The sequence below is a fragment of the Phyllostomus discolor genome, chromosome 5 (genome assembly GCF_004126475.2).
Source record: "Phyllostomus discolor isolate MPI-MPIP mPhyDis1 chromosome 5, mPhyDis1.pri.v3, whole genome shotgun sequence".
Taxonomy (NCBI): domain Eukaryota; kingdom Metazoa; phylum Chordata; class Mammalia; order Chiroptera; family Phyllostomidae; genus Phyllostomus; species Phyllostomus discolor.
This window is the reverse complement of record NC_040907.2, coordinates 84,292,069-84,312,426: the sequence shown is the minus strand read 5'-3', so window position 1 is coordinate 84,312,426 and position 20,358 is coordinate 84,292,069. Positions and strand designations below refer to the sequence as shown.

Sequence of the window (20,358 nt, the reverse complement as noted above, 5' to 3'; positions counted from 1 at the left end):
TCCCTAGTGACACAGGTTGTGAACTTTCAGGAGGAAGGGTGAAGGAGCCAGGTGTTTCTCTTTCCGTTTTGGAATCCTGGCCCATTTCAATTTACATAACACAGCTTAATCCACAGAAACAGGAGCTAGAAGGCAGGTCCTTTCTCTCTCTCTTTTTTTCTCCAAGACATAGAAACCTTTATTTTCTTCCTATACTGTGAACCAGTGCTGTTAAATAATATTGGATAATTGCACCTGTCGTACTCCCCATATTGTGCTGAGGAAAAATAATTGCTGGTTTTCTGCTTTGCAGTTTAGCTGTGACTCTGTCATTTGACTTGGAGCATGTCATTTTCTCCTATTTTAGACTGTGTACAGTCAAACTCTGTGAAAGGACTCACAGCGGCCCTGCGTGTGTGAGTGGGCATGGGCCTTATTCAGCAATGGTTTCTAATTTATACAGCATTGAAAATCCACAGCTATAAATAAACAGTCCTGATGGGCTTTGCTGCCTACTCAAATGCTTTATTAAAAAAAAAATGCTCCACCAACTGCATGAGGAAGGAAAACAATGTCTGGATGTGAATTCTGGTTTCTGATACTTGGCCCTTGGAGAGGGGGACACCCAGTTTGGGGATGGGTTCAGTGCTCACCCAGTTTGGGGATGGGAGGCCTGGTCTCACCCTGTTTGTTCCTTGGCCTGCTCCCACTCCCCATGTGCAGGCACAATGTGTTTGGGGATTACAGTATATGAGACTGACTTCCTATTATGACAAGTATTGCAAGTAGGTGCAGAGGAGCTAGAAATAGCTTGAGAAATGTATGACTCTTTTGGAAGGGGTAGGGCTAATGTATTGTTTAGGCAAATATAATAAATCTGCTCCCAAATTCAAAATTGATTTCACACTTGAGACAGAGCCTCCAGAACATAATAAGCACAGGGACCTGTGAGGTCCATGAGGCAGTGGTGTTGGTCCTACCTCTGCCTGTATGTACAGGTGAGAGTTTCCACCAAGTTGGGGTCCCCTGACCACCTTCTTTTGCCTTGCAAATATATAAGCACTTTTGCTTTTGTAAATAAAAGTTTTCAGACTAGTTACGACTTTGCCTGTAAATAAAAAGAAGGTGGGCTCAGGAGGTGACCATCTGTGTAACCTTGGACCAGTACTTTCCCTCCTCTGAACCCAGTGCTGAATTGGAGCCAGTTCGTACAGGCTTGCAAGGACCAAGTGTTGTTCTTCTCTTCCCAACTCTGCATTCAGTGACTTGTTGATAGCTTGAACAAGGCCATGGTAGAGTGTTTATACCATGGAAATGGTCAAACACTATAAAGCAGAACCTTAACATTTTTTCTAGAGAGTTGGTTTGTAAACATTTATCAGCACATCAATATCTGAAACTCAGTTTACTCATTCAAAAAATAAGAACACAATACATTTTCTGCTTAGAAGATTCCTATGAGGATAAAATAAGATCATGATGGTAGGTATGGTTGTAAATCACATGACACTATACAAACATTATGACTAGTTATCTCATCCTTTGTATTGCTTTTTAAGCACTAATAACCTAATGCAGCCTTATGTAGGCACTTCCTACCTTTTAATGAATGTTTAATCAATGTTCTTATATGTGTTTTTGTTGCTTCTCTTTTCTAAAGTTATAGCAGCACCAAGAGCATTGTGCTCAATGGGAAATGGTTCTGAGGTATTTCTGGTGTTGGGATACATACTGCACAATGGCCAGTTGGGCAGCCATCAAGGTTTTAGTTGGCCCCGAGGACAGTAAAGCTACAAATAGAAATCTGCATGTTCATTCCAGCCAAGAGCTTACTACAACTTTGAGAAGCATTGAGAAGCATACAGCCATAGTCACCTTTGGGATGTGGAAAATTTGGATGATCCTGATGGGCTTCATATTCAGGGAATTTCCACTGTGATTACTGCTTCTGTGCTCCTGTTGAGACCATGTGCTCTGAGCAGCCAAGAAACAGCAAGTATAGGAAAAAGGGGTGGGGGGGTGTCTCCAGCTCAATCTGGAAATACTTGAGGCTCATATTATATATGAGTGTAGAGAAGTAGGGACCAACCAGGTTTCTTGGTGCCCATTCTAGTCGTCCCTTATACTGCCTGCCCTACAGGTTTAGCCTGCTCTCTTCCCTAACCCTGCAAGACCACTCTTGATATTTTTGAGGAATTTCTAGTGCTGGAATATATATTGCACAATGGTCAATTATGTAGCAATCAAAGTTTTATTTGGTCCCAGGCAGTTTTACCACATTTTATGCATTTTCACCAAATTTCTCCTGTACTATGTTTGGTTGTGAAGCCCAAGTACAATTTACCCTGGTGCCCAAAACCCGATCCCTGGGCCTCATGACACATTATTACATTTGACTATCTCTATTCATCACTAGACATTTATCATTTGTGTTCTTTACCAAATAGGCTTGTAAGACCTGGGAAATTCCACTAGAAAAGTCAAAACAGGGTTTATTAATGTGCTTACTGACAGTCAGCTTTGTTAAGTCATAAATTAACTCAGTAAAGTGATTTGCTCCAAAGCACTCTCTGCACTCCTCATAACCATATCACTTTCCCAGTTAGACTGTTCCCCAAGTAAAATATACACTTATTTGACAAGTTAATCAATACTTGAATAGAAGAAATTTTGACAGTGTCACCAGGTTCAGTATTTATACCTTCCCAGAACGTTGCCCACAAGGGGGACAGATTTCCTAATATTTTTTATAACTTATTTTCTCATTGTCCCAAATATCATGCCAGGTAGACAACTTTAGTAGCTGCCATCTCCCTACACTTCTATCCAGATTGAGGGGGAAAAATAACAGATGAGCAGTCCATGAAAATAGCTAGCTTACGAAAATGCTTATTTTTAGGAAAGTTGGGATTATTAAAAAATGGCACAAGGCTGGGAATTAACATATCTGGGAGACAAAAGCTCTTGTCTCAGTTCTCACACTAAGTCTTTGGCCTCATGCAGGTAACTTCTCATCCAGGTCCACAACTGCTTCTGTGAGGAGTTTAAATGATCCTGAATTCTTTTCTCTGTGTAAACATTCTCTAACACTGAATTATGAGTTTCTTTGGCCTATGACCAGATTTTGACCACAGACTGTCCTCCACAGAGATCATATGAAGGTAATAAATTCTGAAACAGCAGGAGCTATTTTTGGCATGTCCAGTAAGCCTTTCAAAACCCAGGAATCCTCAAATTAATCTACCTTCATAACCCTCTTATTAAATTTAAATATTGTTTACTGTCTACTTTCTTATGGTTCTCCACCACCTCCCCCTACCAAATAAAAAAAAAGATTAAGAAAACTTTCATGTTGTCTTCCTTTTTAGTTCTTGCAAAACAGCAAATAATCACTTCTTCTTTTTCCTTGACTGCCCCAGGTCACCTGTGAAAATAAGAACAGAGAGAGACTTCAGACTTCAGGGTTTCGTAAACAGGAGTTCTTACATAGGACGACATTCATTGTGACTTGAGGCAGTGGAAAGTTGAAGACACATTTCCAAGGCAAGAGGATGTAATTTAAGGAAATCTCTCACATACCCACCAATATGCTAGAGAAGGCACTCTCCTCCAAAGTGTATCTGTGTGGAACTCCAACAGTTGTTTCCTTCTGTATAAACTTACATGGTGTGAATATAACAGAAATAATATTTTCTTTTTTTGTTTCTAGCAAGTGGGGGTGGGTCCTTAGTCTTGCATTCTCAGGGGGCTGAGCAGTTTCTAGGCTTCTTTTAATCTTCAAAATTCCTCTCTTACCATGTTTCCACAGTGAATGGCTAGAGATAAGAAAACTGTTGACTTAGATCATATTATCTCATCCAGACAGAGTTCATAAAATGGATTTCAAATTTTGGGAAATAATGTTGTTTGTTATTATTCTTTTCTTTTGATGGGAGGTTTTCCTATTAGAACACCTCCTATTTGGTGGTTAGGGAGTTAGGTCCACTTTTGAGTTTAGTTCTTTCTTTATCCTCTGTTAGTACTAAGGAGTAGAGATAGTTTAGGTCAAACATTTAATGGTCATCTTATATAAGATCCAAACATTTCTACTGGCATGGTAAAGGAACCATAATCAATATTACTATGGATACCATATATAATTATACATCTTATTATTCCAAGAGTCAGAACATAGGATGAGTGAAAACATACAATTCACAAAGATTTACACCTATGTATCTACAACTACAAAAGCTACTGCTAGACTTTGAATTGAAAATTTGAAGAACATGTGCCTTGTTTTAGCTAGCTGGCTTGAAAAAGGGTGAGAAGGCAGATGGTTAGGGGGGTATGAGGTGTTACAGGAATGAGATTTGAGCACTGATGAGTACAGTCACAGTGCAAAAGTTGCAGGAAATAAATGGAGCAGAGGGCTGCTGGAGAAAGCCTTGTGGGGAAAGAGGCCAAGGAAGAGGGATAAGGAATAATCTAGAGGAGACTGTTCAGGGGGAAGAAGTTAGGACAAGGAAGGCACAAGTGCTTTAGAAATACATGAAGAGTCATCCCATGACAAGATTCTTTTGTTATGAAATGACCAGGGACAACATGAAAGACAGACCTTGTAACAAATTTCTTCATGGATAAAAGCAAGAAAGTAAACTAGATGGCCTCTAAGCAGCTTTTAACAATAAAATCTCCTTTTAAAAATCTGCTCTAGAGCAAGTAGTATTAAAGGAAGACCTTAATTCATTCTTCCCAAAGCACCATCATGAGGTGACTTGGCCAGACTGAAATTTTCACTTGATAATCTATTCTTAGGAGGAAAGGATCTATGGTCTTAGACCTTAGCCCATATCCCTCCTGGATGTAAGTAGAGGGGTCATGGGCTCCAAAACCAAAATAGAAGGCCTCCTATATGTAGTAGGTACAGCCAGGAGGCAGTCAGTTCATTGTCCATTACTTAGTATTAGTATTTCTAAACTTTGCCTAGTTATTTCATAATGTACAGTCAAGGTCACAAACTACCGCTAGAGAGATACCTGCATATTAGATGGGTTTTGACTGATACTTCTTGACTGCTTAGTACTTGGCTAATGACTCCCAACTAAGGGCATAATGGGTCTCAGGATTTTATAAGCAGAGATTCCAATTAATTCTAGCTTGAGTTAGCTTGACCTCCTATTTCACAATAAATTATTCAGGAACTGCACCATTTCTGTCAATTTGCGTTCATTTAGGTGGTTGTTGCTTTTAATTGCCTTAGCTAGGGAAACTGGTAATTTATGCATAAATTAGCAGGAGAGGATTAGAATATCCACTTAGGAGAGAAGGTTGCACATTTTTGCTGAAGAAGAATGAGATCAACAGCAATAGTGACTAATTCTATGTGCTAGGCCCCATACTTGGCACCTGACACTTCCCAAGTCATTTATATATGGTTTTCCATTATCCTAGGAGGTGGGTACTAATACTGTCTCCATGATGCATAAGAGAAAACTGAAACAAAAAGACACTGAGTGCCTTGCAAAGTGTCAGAGATCTACAAGAGTATAAGATCTCTTGTAAGTAAGTTCTGGGTTAAGAACAAGTTAAGAACCTAGGCAGTCTGGCACAGAACTTTCTCCTAACCACTGCTTCCACAGCATCACCAATACACTCCTTTGAGTTTCTGTCCTCATCAAAGGAGTCTCAGGCTGTGGAAGGAGGTGAGAAAGTAAAATTAGTGCTGAATTTGGACAGGGTAGGTGGCTACTTAGTAGGTGTTCCCATAGATCCAGAAAAGAAGTTTTGGAGAACTCAGGGATAGAGGAACCATACAATTGACTGTCCAAGCCTAGACAATGTGATACCACATGTCCATGGACACAAAACTGAGACATGTAGTTGCCCTTACTTAGGAGTCATCTGAATGGTATTGACACAGGTAAATGATTGAGGGAAGCCTTAGTGTTTTAAGCAGACTAAGACATGGCAAAATGTCTTTGCATAGATAGCTCTGTTTAATTTTAGGCAATTTAAAAGTATTCACTGCTATTGCAATTTTAAGTGGTCTAATTTCTCTCTTTTAAAAAAAATTATTGATTTTAGAGACAGAGGAGAGAGAGGGAGTATGTGTATGTGTAAGAGAGGGAGAGAGAGAGAGAGAGACTGACTCAACCCGCAACCTTGGCATTTCAGGAGGATGTTGTAATCAACTGAGCTATCCAGCCAGGGTTCTGATTTCTCTTTTAACATTGATTCAACAATTTGTAATTAAGGTGTGTTCAGAATTTAACACATTTATGATACTACTGTGGTGCTATATAGCATGAATGACTTTTTATTCATTCTATCCTTAAGGAGTTAAAAATCAGGAGAGAGGAGAGACACAACAGTCTCCACCTCTTTACAGTAATCTGTCCCTCACCCAAACATTCACAGATACACAATGCAAATGAAGGTCTACATGGTGATGCCAGCCTGTTTGCTCATGGGTCCTAATTGTGGTGAAAAACTGGATACAGTACTCAAACAACAAGGCTTATTAAAAAGAGCTTGGTGTTGAAAATAGTGAATCAATAATATTAAATATAGTGAAAATTTTGTTTTGTAATTTAACGTATGTTTCAAAGTCACTGTTTAACAATTTAAAAATTAATCATTATTGAACTAAATACAACTGATTTAGTAAAAAGTTATTGTTCTCTGAGCTCTGAGTAATTGATTTTTCTCTGCACATCTTTATTTGCCCAATTTTAAATGGATTAGTTTCTTTTTTCTTCTTCTTCTTTTTTTTTAAAAAAAATAAAGATTTGGGGAAGGCTTCAGAAATCTTTACCCAGAATTTCAAGGAGCCAAAACTAGTTAGAATTAGATGTCAACACATCTGAAATGTTAACACATTTTTTTTCTAGATAGTTTCCTGTGATTTGGAGTCCTGATTTTGGGAGTAATTTTTAGTATTCCATTTTTAAGTGTTTGCTTTCAAGGAGGATATTGCCTTTGGGACTTTCTTAACTGGTTAAATTTTCCACAAGTAGAAAATATGTGAAAAAGCCAAATGCATGCTGATTTATCCAGGGCTTCATTCTCTTCTCAGAAATGTACACTCTTGTGCTGAAACTTCTGAAAATGTTGTGTTTTTTTTTCAGACACAGCTTATGTTTTCACACTAGTTCATAGATTGGGCGGAAGATGCCACTTCTGCCATTTCTATTTTGATAGAACAGAATGGCATGTGGGTGTGTGATGTGGGGGACTGTATGTGACTCTTGCCTTCCTTATATACAAAATCAGGGTACAGTTCTTGCACTTCTCCTTGGGTAGGGAAAAAATTGTGGGTATTTTGCAACCTGACTTTTTGATGGTTAATTTTCTAACAAAGTAATATTTGGGGGGGTTAGGGTAGTGAGCAAAGCAGGGACAATAAAATTTTTCATTTTAAAGTCACCTAAGATTAATTTTTCTTATGAAGAAGCAACATTATTCTACCCACCAATAATTAGAAAGCTTAGCTTGCTGACATATTCACATTGCCCTGTCTAAATGAGAATTTCAATCTCAAGTACAGGATGTGATCTTTTCTGGTAAATGCTTTACTAAAGTTTGAAAAGCAATCTAATGGGAGAGGGGAGGGAGCTCATCTGGGAAAGCACTGCTGAGATTGGAAGAGCTGAAAGGATAATTTCCTTCAAAACCAAACCAAACCAAATTAAAACAAACAAACAACAACAACAACAACACCTTGACATTTAAACATCTTGTATCTCTCAAGCACTCACTTAAGGGAGGGAGACTGAGAATCCATTTGTTCATGCTGGGAGTGGTGACACTTTGCTCTCTGGGTCCTAAGTTCTCTAAAGGTTATTTTTAACCTTGAAGTTAAATGAGGTGTCATTTTTGGTAGAAGGGGAGACAATTTCATGGGGTTCTCTGATAGAGTATGAACTTTCCTCAGTCTTTTCCTTTGCCTACTTGACAAGATTTGTCTGAGTCCTTGGGTAAAGGCATCAAGCATCACTGCTTTCTGCTTTGAACTAGTTTCTCCTCTGTTTCCAGGAGGAGTGGAGAGAGTGTAAGGAAGAAGTATCTCTAGGTAAAATACAAGTAAACTTACCCCATTTCCAGTGGTTGAGCTTCTCTCCAAGTAGGTAGATGCTGGCACTAAAGATGTAGCTCAAAGAGAAGAAGACTGCTAGACCCACTGCACTGAGTTTGGCAAACACCGGATACACCCATGTACCAGTCCTTAAGTAGATCCATAGAACCCTGTAGAAAATGACAAGTCACAATGATTAGGACAGTAAGGGGGAAAGCTATTTTATTTTTAGATCAATGAGTTCTAGCTCAAGCAAATTAAAAGAAGGCATGGGGGATATTTGTCACCAGTTAACATGTTCCACAAACCTGTAGAAGTAAGTCTTTTCTAGATAGACTTAATTCAGTGAGACATTCTATTTCATGGACTAGGCTTGGCTAGTTTATGTAATCAATTAAATTCAATGATGGTGAAGAAATATGGGAGGACATTGAACACATAATTAATCAAATACAATATGGGAGAACATGAATTATTCCTTTCCTTGAGGGATATGACCTGCTGAGACATGGAGCCTGCTAAAACGACATCCCTTTGCTGGGTCTCAGCCAGACAAGTGGGTTTGCATTTCTGTACCTAAGAGTCATGTCTAGTTTTCCATTAGTTCTCCAAGTCCATTGGGGCAGGAAGGACAGAGATTGAGCATTATCACTCTAACACAGTATGCCTGGGGTTTAATTCTTGGCCTTAATTTTACCATATAGCAATGGATAGAGTGTTAAATAGGAATGGATGGAATTACAGGAGGCTCAGGCCTTCCTTGTGTGAGGATAGAATATAAGTCACTTCTATAAGCCAAGAGAAGGAAATAAATGCTAGGAAAGAAGCCATAATGTCTAACTGAAACCTAAAGATGCAATTTTCTGAAAATCAACTGCACTAGAAGATCCCAAAGCCTGAAATAACTTTTAAAATTAAATATGAGGAAGATGATATATCAGCTACAGTTTATAATTGATTAAGAGCATAGAATCTGGAACCAGGTTTCCATGATTCAAATCCTAGCTCTGCCAACTGTCAGTCATGTTGCTTTCAACAATTTATTCAACTTTTCTGTCCCTTTCCCTCATGTGTAAAGTCGGGGTACAAATATCATGCACCTTATTAAGGCCATTGTAAGGATTAAGAGAGTTAACACATGTAAAATAGGATATTGCTTCTTGCTTGTTATTGCTTGTTAAGAGAGTTAACACATTGCATAGGATATTGCTTCTTTCCTCTAGGGATAGCACAGTGGGAGTCTTCTTAGGAACATTTCTTTTAAGGTTATTTATTTCTTGTTACAATTGGGATAAGCATTGTTTATATGTTATAAAGGACATTCAAATTTGTATACCCCAAGTTATCAAAGGATAGAAGAATAAAATTCTGAAAGCTTAATTGAACTTACAGAACCCCAAGTGTAATCATAATTGTTTCAAATACTTGAAGTTTGTCAAATACTTGTGGAAGAGGCAAGGGCTAATATTGGGCCAGGACTATGACGAGGCAAGGGAGGCACCTATGGCATGAAATTTAAGAGGCCATTTCTGTGTATCAAAAGACACAATCAACAGAATGAAAATGCAACTTATGGAATGGGAAAAATATTGGAAAATCATATATCTGACAAGGAATTAATTTCTAGAATATATACAGAACTCCTACAACTCAACAATCTAATTAAAAATCAATAATGGACTTGAATAGGCATTTCTCCAAAAAAGATATAAAAATGTCCAACAATCACATGAAAACATTTACATCTTCATTTCATTTGTATTTCCCTACAACATCACTAATCATTAGGGAAATGCAAATCAAAACTACAATGATATATCACTTCACACTTATTAGGATGGCTACTATTAAAACTGCAGAAAATATCAAGTGTTGGAGAAGTTATGGAGAAATTGGAACCTGTGTGCACTATTGATGTGTATGTAAAAGGGTATAACTGCTGTGGAAAACAACATGGTAACTGCTCAAAAAGAGTAAACATAGAATTACTATATGACCCAGCAATTCCACTTCTGGGTATGTACCCAAAAGATTTGAAAGCAAGAATGCAAACTGATATTTGTACATCTATGTTCATAGTTGTATTATTCACAATAGCTAGAACATGGAAGCAACCCAAAAGTCCAACTATGGATCAATAGATAAATAAAATGTGTATACACCCAATGGAATATTATTTGGCCTTGAAAAGGAAGGATATCCTGGCACATGCTACAACATTAATGAACTTTGGAGGATATTATGTTACGTGAAATAAGACAGACACAAAAGATAAAATATTATATGATTCTACTTATATGAAGTACCTAGAGTTAACAAATTCATAGAGACACAAAGTGGAATGGTGGTTCCCATGGGGGAAGGGGAAAGGGGAAATGAAGAGTTACTGTTTAATGGGTACAGAATCTCATATTGGGAAGAAAAAAGTTATGGAGATGGATGGTAGTGATGGCTGTGCAACAATAAAAATGTACTAAATGCCACTAAACTATATACATAAAAATGGTTAAAACTGAAAAATTTTATGTTATGTGTATTATATAAACACAATTTTAAAGCATATTTAAGGAGGCATCACTCTTAGGGTCATACAAGTGTTAGATTGGCCCTTGGTCCCTAGTTGTGGCCCTACTAGTACCACTCTGCTGTCTCAAACTTGTCTAGGTGCTCCTCTCATGTAATGAAAACTTTACTAGATTAAAAACAAATGATAATTATTATTTCCAATAGTTAAATTCTATGAATGTGCAGCCATTAACAAAGCATTTTAGAAAGACATCCATAGCACTTCTTTGCTCCAGGGCTGTCTCTCATAACAGCCCAGAGGATGTAGAAGGGACAGGAAGTAAATAGCCCTGAGTGGCTAGGGTTAGGAGTTTGGTGTCAGTGAGGACATCTGAGTATATTCTAAACAGGTTGCATTAATTAGTTCACTTTGTTTACTTTATATACTTGGAATGAGGGTTTCCTAGTTCCCATGCACATTTATATAAGATAGTCTATAAATAAGGACATTCCCTTAGAGGCCTGAAAAATTTGTTTATTTACTTAATTTTTGTTTCCTTCAACATAAGGTTTTTCAAAAGGAAAGTTTCTGAGGTAAACTAATGAAGTCTGTACTTTCACAGAAAAAGTGTGAAGAAAGTTGTATGTTAACTGACAGTGAGGAAAGTAATGAAAATTCAAATAAAGTGTCGGGCAAGAATGCAGTTATTTAATGAAGGGCAATCAGCAGAGAGGAGATGCCACACTCAGTTGGTATCAGTTCTTCATGGCTTGCCTGAATATATGTCGAAGGGGAGAGACAAGGAGAGGAAAATGGAGAAGGAGAGAGAAAGGAGTGGGGAAAGAACAGGAGGAGGAGAATAAAAAGGAGAAGGAGGTAGAGGAAGGGAGGGAAGGAGAGATGAAGTGAGAGAAGGGAAAAAAGGAAGGGAGGGAAGACTAACTTAGCAAGTCCAAACTGAACTCATCATTGTTCTCTCAGTCAGTGTCAACTTTTCCTTAGCCCCCAGGGGAGATCCCATAAAATCATACCTAAATGTTTCTGCAGTGCACTCATTTCATAATCTCAATCTAGGCTCCTTCATCTCACCTGGGTTTCTGGAATTGTTTACTCATTAGGCTTTCTTGCTTCTTCAACCCACTTTCCATACCACAGGCTACCAGTAATCTAATAATCTTTCTAAAAGAGAAACCTGTTCATGGTGTACCTCTGATTCCAGTTGAACATCATTGCTTTAGGAAAATATCCAAGCTCCTTCACCCAGCCCACCTGGCATTGCCTTGGCCCCCCCATCCACCCTCAGATCTGCAGTCCATCCATATTAAACTCCTTTCTGTTTCTTGAATACACCAAGTTCTGCAGCTTCTAGACCTTTACCCATGCTGTTGTCTCTGCTTGGAACACCTCTGACCTGAGACACACTTCTTGTTCTGGGTCTAGCTAAATGGTATCATGCTTCAAGTCTCAGCTTAAAAGTTAGTTTAACTAGAAAATATTTCCTGAACATTCTTTAACTTCCATTTACTTAGGTTCCTATGCCTTGTGCTTTCCCTACCCGTGTTACTTGTTTGACTGTCTTTCTCACTAGTCTAGAAGCTCTATAGGACAAGGATCATATCATCATGCACATCATGATGGTATGATGTGCATGATTTAGGAAATATCAGTTTCCTAAATGCTAGAACACAGCATGTTCTTTATGTTTTAAAGTCAATAGCTGTTGAAAAGGCCTAGGGAATTCCAGTCAAGATGGCAGCATAGGTAAATGTCACTCACCCTCTTGCACAGACACATCAAAATTACAACTAAACTATAGAACAGCCATCACTAAGAATCATCAGAAGTCAAGTTGAATGGAAGCCTAACAACTATGGAATTGAAGAAACGCATCTATCCAGGCTGATAGGAGGGGTGGAGACATGGAACAAACTGGTTCCACATTCATGTCCTGGATAAAAATTCAGGAGGGGTATCTCAGGATCAAGGAGTCCCAGCCCCACACCAGGCCTCCCAGCCCAGGGTTCCAGTGCCAGAAAGATAAATCCCTATAACCTCTAGCTGCAAAAACCAAGCAGGGATTGAGTCAGTGGAAGAAACTTCTGGAGTCCGAAGCAGTTCTTCTTAAAGAACCCACAAATGGACTTAATCAGACTCACTCCCTCTGCACTCCAGCACTAGGTTAGCAGCTTGAAAGGCATCAGTGGCATACAGGGAGAAACTTAACCATCTAGCATCAAGATGAGAGCTGGGGGACAGCTTTCTCCTGGACAGAAAGATGGGGAGAGGCCATTACTCCTTCTCTGACCCTTCAAACACAGAGCCACAGAGCTGGTAGGCTGGTGCCACAACTGAGACTCCACCAACCTGGCTAACACAGTTGGCCCCACTCTGGAGATCCCCTGAGGCACTATTGCACCCAACTCATGGGCCTACCCAAGCTGTTAACAGTGGCTTTTCCATATGAATGACTGGTCTAGGCTCATGCTTCACAACTTCCCAAATCCTTTCAAACAATCAACAGTTGGCCTCAGTGAGCCCTCAGCTCCCATATTTCTTGCTAAGTGGCCCCAGGTCAGGGACTAGCAGCAGACAGCCTAGACTCACAGCTTGGCTGCAGCTGGGAATCTCCAAGCCCAACATGAATAGCAACCATCTCAACTGCTTTATAATTCAGGCAGGGTGGCACCAAGCAAAACACAGGTGGGGCTGACTCTGACTTGTACCACCCAGAAACCCCATGGGTTGGGTACCCATTGGACAGCTACAGACCATATAGGAGCACCACCACCCTACCTCCACACAGCTGGTTCTTCACAGAGGGCAGAGGTTGTGGTCAGTGGTCACAGACAATAGTTGCAGCTGACTGGCCTAGGTAAGTTTCTCCTGTTGACCTGCAATGAAGCCAAGGCTCAACTACAAGAGGAGGGTGTACTCAACCCACATGGAGGGCACATCTCACGTACCCAGCTTGGGTGATAGGGAAGGCTATGCCACTGGACTCTATAGGACATCTACATTAGGCCACACTACCAAGATAGGGAGTCATAGAAGCTCTGCATAGTACATAGAAACAAACACTAGGAGACTGCCAAAATGAGGAGACAAAAAAACATGGCCTATATCAAAGAACAGATCAAAATTCCAGAAAAATAAATAAACAAAATGGAGATAAGCAATCTATCAGGTGCAGAGTTCAAAGCACTGGTTATGAGGATGCTCAAGGAACTTAGTAAGGACTTCTATCACATAAAAATGATCCAGTCAGAAACAAAGGACACACGAATTGAAATAAAGAACAATTTACAGGGAGACAACAGTAGACTGGATGAAACCAAGAATCAAATTGATGATTTTGAACTAAGGAAGCAAAAGACAACCAATAAGAACAACAAGAAGAAAAAAGAATTCAAGAAAATGAAGATACTGAATGAGGCTGCTTGGGACAACTTGAAGCATTTCAACATTTGAATCATAAAGGTGCCAGAAGAAGAGAAAGAGCAAGAAATTGGAAATCTATTTGAAAAAAATAATGAAAGAAAACTTCTTTAATTTGGTAAATGAAACAGATGTGCAAGTCCAGGAAGCACAGAGAGTCCCAAACAAGATGAATGCAAAGAGACCCTCTCCAAGACACACCATCATTAAAATACCAAAAGTTAAAGATAAAGAGAAAATCTTAGAAGCAGCAAGAGAAAAGCAGTTAGTTACCTACAGGGGAGTTTCCATAAGACTTCCAGCTGATTTCTCAAAAGACACTTTGCAGACTAGAAGGGATTGGCAAGAAATATTCAGTCTTGAAAAGCAGGTAACTGCAGGTAAGATTGCTCTGCCGGGCAAAGGTATCATTTAGAATGGAAAGGCAGATAAAGAGCTTGCCAGACAAGAAAAAACTAAAGGTATTCATCATTACCGGACCATTATTATATGAAATGTTAAAGGTACTTATTTAACAAAAAGAAGATTAAAACTATGAACAATATAATAGCAATAAATAAATATCCATCAACAATTGAATTTAAAAAAACAAACTAGGCAAACTAGAGACAGAATCATGGACACAGAGAGCATTTTGATGGCTACCAGATGGGAGGGGTTTGTGAGGGAGAATGGCTAAAGAGATGGGGGGGCACTTAAGAAGTTCAAACAGGTAGTTACAGAACAGCCATGGGGATGTGAAGTACAATATAGGAAATGGAGCAGCCAAAGAACTTATATGCATGACTCATGGACATGAACAATGACGGGGGATTGCCTGAGGGAATAGAGGCTGCTCTGTAGAGAGGGGGCAAAGAGGGAAAATTTGGGACAACTATAGGAGCACAATCAATAAAATTTAAAACAAGAAAAAAAAGCTAATGTCTTTTATGGGTGGCTTACTAGCACCTCTGAAAACAGTTTTGAACTGTTTTTCACTACAGCTGGTTGACCCAGCAGGAATATCACAGCCCCCCAAAACTGGGAAATGGACCCAGTAGCCTTCCAAATTAGTTAATCTGATGTTCACTTTATTAATACTTTGATGAGGCCAATTATTTTTACCCTCAGTTGAGTTATCAATAATATATATTTCTTCTGGAACTGTCTTCCATGTTAATCTGTGAGTCAGGGTGGGCAGGCATTGGTCAGTAAAAATTAATCTTGCAGTCTTCTCATCCCATACCTTATAGCATTGTAGAGTCAAATGATTATCACGAAATGCATATTTTCTGTATCTTATCAGTAGGGAAATAGTGGAAGGCTATGAGTTTGAGATTAGTAGATAGCTAGGGATTTTGTGGGTTTTACACATCATAATTCTTAAAGTATTATCCCTCATGTCATATGTATTTAGCCTAGCAGAATAGATAGAATAAAAGGATCCTCTGGTTGCACATTTCATGTTGACTTCTTACACAAACATATGAGAGGGTCATGGCTGCATCTAATGCCAGAGACAAACACAACCTACCTTCAAATTTGTAAGTGAATTCAACAAGTTAGCAGAAGATTTCCTACAATGAAAATGTCCCTGAGAATGATAACCTTGTGATTCCTTACCATGGAGCTTTAGTCCCTTGCTGCCTTTGAAAACCATCCCTGTGTCACACCTCAATTTACCTATCTTCCCAGGCTTTCTACTCATCTCATACAGAATGCTGCTAATCAAATATGAATAATGACATTAAAAACAACTTCTAGCTTTAATAGCTACAAAAATAAATCTGATTTCTAACATTAAGTTGTGAATTTCTACCATTCACAAAAAATAAATTCCTATCATGATTTACTTAACTTTCAACACATTTTAGGTGAAGCAAAAATAAGGAGATAGATGATAGATGATAGGAAGATGATAGATAGATAGATAGATAGATAGGTAGATAGATAGGTGTGATTAAAATTGCATTGGGGAGTTTAAAACTTCTGATGCCCAGAACATATCCTGAACCAATTAAATCAGGATCTTTTGGAATAAGACTCAGATATGGGATTTTAAATTGAGTTATTTACTTAAAACCAAAACTATTTATTTTCTAACTTCTGTACATTTATTAATGGAATCACTATATTCCCAGGCATCCAGCTGAAAATTCTTAGAATTATCCTTGATATTTTCTTTTTCATTTTGTCTGCTACATGCCAGTTAATCCACAGAACCTATTTGTTACTTCAACAACATGTCTCAGGTATGTGCCTCTTTTCTGATTGTACAGCTGTATCAATCTTCAGGTTTTCTTATTTCTAATTTCTGTAATAGGAATTTTGGTTGAGCAGGAGCTGAGTTTTGGTCAGAAAGGATGAAAGTATAGATAACCACTGCTTCTCCTAGCCCTCCACTACCACTCCTCTTCAATGTGCTGGCTAGCCTGGACCCCAAACGTTGATAACAAGGGGAGTTGTGTGGCATTTTTACATTTATTTTCATATGTAAATTTACATGACATCTAAGGAGTCCTGTGGAAAAATGAGGCTGGGATTCTGATCCCCATTTTGAGGTTATGAAACTATGGAGCATCTAGATGGTCCCAGAAGGAGGCCATATTTCAGAAAAGGGTAACAGTGGCTCTGGGAGAGAATTCACACAAGGCACTAGTGGGAGTAGAAGGGTATTGTCGATGCTAGACTTGGCAAGGTGGCTGGCTGATCCTGGAACTCAGCTTAGTCCAGCCCTCTGGCAGTTTTGAAGGTATTCTGGGGGTATGAAGTCTGTATGTATAAGCATGTATGTGTAAATGGGTGCATTAATTTAGAAGATTGTTAAACCTGGGGGCCCTGGCAGCTCTGTTGTGGTCTTCCCCTGAGTAAGCATAGAATACGAGAAAGGAATCACCTCTTACCTCTTCCAAACTGCTATTGAGAAGTGACTCTGAAAATATCTCCCCAAAAGATGGGGCAACTGTAACTGAACAACAATAAAAAAATTATAGAAGGAAAAAAAAGAAAATATCTCCCCCAAGGCTGGGTTATGGCTGCATATCTGTGTAACACTTGCACTTGGCCTGCAATTACACACTAGCAGAGATACCTATGGCATCAGCAAATTTCTGGTCCACCAAGAGCAAGGTGGTGATATACTTTGGGTTAGCTGGGGCTGTTGCAGTGGCCAGCAGCATTGTTCTCTTTCTACTAATACAGGGCACTAATGGGCAATAGACCATGGTAGTGTTGGCATTGTTAGCCATGGGGGTGGAATGCTAACCTTAAAGCAGAGCCAAGTGGAACTGTTGGGCTCAGAAGACTAGATATTGTGGCTCTACAGTCTCTGTGGGAGAGCAGTTTTCAGGACTGTGTACAACACGGGCATGTGAGCACTCATAAGATTATTAGAACTCTGTAGAGATGGAGGTCTTGGAGGACTGGGCTACCTACACAGGCAGAAGGTGCTCTGAGCACACAGCCATGGGATGACACTGGAACCATGAAATAACCATGGATGAAGAATAAGGAAATGTGATTAAACTAGATGAAAAGAATATTCTAGATAACTTATTTGTATATTATTTTATTCTGTTTTGCTTCCCATGCCTTGCCATTTCAATCCATTTTAAGCACTCTGGTCAAGTGAACCTTTTGAAAGCATGAGTCTCTGGCTGTGTTGCGAATACTTCTCACTCCCACCACCATGTCATAGAAATAAACAAACAACAGCAACAATCAGATCTCATATTGTCTAAACTATATCTAACTGCCTCTAGCCTGCCATCCACAAGCCTCCTTAGGAGGGCAGTTCCAGGGTGATTGCCTGTCATTCTCTTTCACTAAGAGGTCCAATTACAGTGAATTGTTGACCTTTCCTCTAATATGATCTGTGCTCCCTTAGTCTTGGGACTATGCTGTGTTGTTCACTTTCTCCCATTTTTTAAAAGCTCCAATCCAGTCAGTCCTTTAGGGCCCAGATTCAATGCACACCTTTCCCGCACTGCCCAGCAAGACACAATCACTTCCTCCTCCATGTTTCTATGGCTCCTTGTATTTGTTCTGACATTGTATTACTTCCCATTGTTTGCTCTTATAATTCGTATGCATGACTCATCTCCACTTACCAATAAGCACGTGCCCCTGGTAGGCTGGGGGGTGTCCTAATATAACTTTGCTTTTCCCAGCAAGACTAGCCCTGTATTAATGGAAATATTTGTTCAATAAAAGAATAAATAAGAGCCAGGAGTAGGAACATTTATATTTTCCTGCTCCTCACCACTGCCTCAGAGAAAGATAGTTGAGGTGTTCTGAGGTGAGAGAGAAGGGAGGAGTGAGTGAGTGAGCTACCATATTTATAGGTGACTAATGCTTTCCATAGGAAATGAAAGATTTGCAGTTATTACTACTTTGTGAGGTTTATTTTCCCACTTAGGAGCCAGCCTCCAATTTTGCAATCTGAAAAATAACAAAAAGTAAGTTCCACATGTAAGGCAGTCCCCACGGTCTTAGTAATTATTTTTAGGTTACTGTGATGTGATTTCTGCAGTGAAATGCTTCCCTAGCTCAGAGTTATTGCCGTTTTTCAGACTTGTGTTTGTTTCTCACGCTCTGTCTGGCCCAAGCCCATATTCTTGACCTCATTTCTGCTATACCGTTTCCCTATTTGACCATCCAAACAGGCACGCCTAACAGCTGATCCACGGCTACTTCTCTAAAACATCTCCATGGATATTCACAGTTTGTGGAGCTTGTTGATGGCCATCTGTGGCCGGGAGAGCTCATGGGCCCCAGAGCATTGCATCCTTAAGGGTGGAGACAGCAGGTGGCAAAGAGTCTAAGCCCCTTTAACCAGGGAATGGACAGAAGTGAGGAAGCTTCAGTCAATGGTGCAGCATAACATGCTCACATACAGGTGCATTTGATTTACTCTAGGAATAGTGGGGCCCCGATGGACCAAATGCTGATTTACTATTTTGTTAATGATAAGGAGGTCCAAATCCCAAACCACTGGGGTCCACCCAGTCACATTTCTGCTGGTGCTTCCTTCCACTTGCTCCATTACATCATTTTAACAGCACAAGCACAGCTCTGGATACAGCATCCTGAAAGCTTTTAGATAATAGGGACCACGTTAAGCTTTTTTGCATACCCAACTCCTCCAGCACTTAGCAGAATATGTTTTGCACATGCAGTGAACTGAAAATATACCTGGCCATGTGAATAGAGTGGAAAGAGAACTGGATTTGGAAATAGAAATGCATTTAAGTTCCAGCTTTCATTTTCTTGGCTATATGACCTTGGACATGTCATTTAACCCACTGAGGTCTCAGGTCTCCAGTGCTAGATGATCTCTTAGTCTCCTTCTCTGACTCACCTTCTATAATTCTACTTGAAATTGACTGATACTTTGATCAGTGTGCTAACAACAGGTCTCACAAGTGCTACCACTGTTCTCCTAATCTTTTTCCTCTTTAACTTTCACACTTAGACCAAAATCAACTTTTTAATCATATTTCTTACATAAGCCACATCATTTCATTCCTCTGCTTAAAACTTCCCCATAGAAAATCCCTCAGTTTAAAAGTCCAAACTCATTAATGTGAATTCATGATCTAGCTTTTCCATGTCCCACAATTCAGCCATACACTCAGCTCCTCCAGCCCTTCACAGGTGCTGATCCCTAAGCCTGAAGGTCTCATCCATGTCTCTTTTGACTTATTCCTAATCAGTCTTTGGGTCTCAGCTTAGACATTACTTCCTTAAGAAGCCAGTCCTCAGCAGCCCCCAGCACCCTGTGTTTACCCCTTTAATAGTCTCATCATCCTGTCTTCCCATTGTGTGTATATTTTCCTCTCTCCCAGATAGTCCCAGAAAGCAGCATGGGACTGTGTTTATTGCTGTATCCTTGGGATCTTAGCAGAGTGTCTGGCATTGTGAATATAATTAAATGTGAATATGATGTACTTACACCTGACCCCATCTTGTTGCACTTCTTCTCCCCAGCCACCCAGTTCTCTGTATTGTCAGAACACACAATCAGGCACTGACAAGTTAAACCCTCTCAACCACTGTTTCTCATCTTTTAGGGCTGCTACAATTTCCCCCCAAGTGCCAGTAGACTTGAGTGTTCTTGTGCCTTCTTGGTTACTGAGGAGAAAAAGAGCAGAGATCAGATCTGAAGATCAATGATCAACTTCCAAGTCTTTAGGTAGAAAAAGAGAATAGATCAAAAGTACTCTCTTCTATATAAACTCCAAAAGTCACACTTGGCAAGAAAGACTAAATAAGATTAAGGTCCACCAGAAAAACAAAACAAAACAATTGTAGTATGGAAATTCATGTACATAATCAACCAGCTACCACCCTTCTTCTCCCCACCCCATCCCAGGTATTCTGTCTTTAGAGACTTATTTCTTTG

At 39.5% G+C, this 20,358-nt stretch overlaps 1 protein-coding gene across 3 annotated transcripts in view; it reads right to left on the bottom strand.

Annotated features, from left to right (window-relative positions):
* Positions 1 to 2,211: 2,211 nt before the first annotated feature.
* The window catches only part of LOC114498124 (androgen dependent TFPI regulating protein), an 86,874-nt gene continuing 68,727 nt past the window's right edge, over positions 2,212 to 20,358 (bottom strand). For all 3 annotated transcript variants that reach the window (XM_036026507.1, XM_036026508.1, XM_028514218.2), the window contains 2 exons: positions 8,054 to 8,205; positions 2,212 to 3,403 (listed from right to left, as the gene is read on the bottom strand). In XM_036026507.1, coding sequence (XP_035882400.1) covers positions 3,369 to 3,403; positions 8,054 to 8,205 — 187 coding nt within the window. In that variant the 3' untranslated portion in view covers positions 2,212 to 3,368. The remainder of the gene's footprint in view (positions 3,404 to 8,053; positions 8,206 to 20,358) is intronic.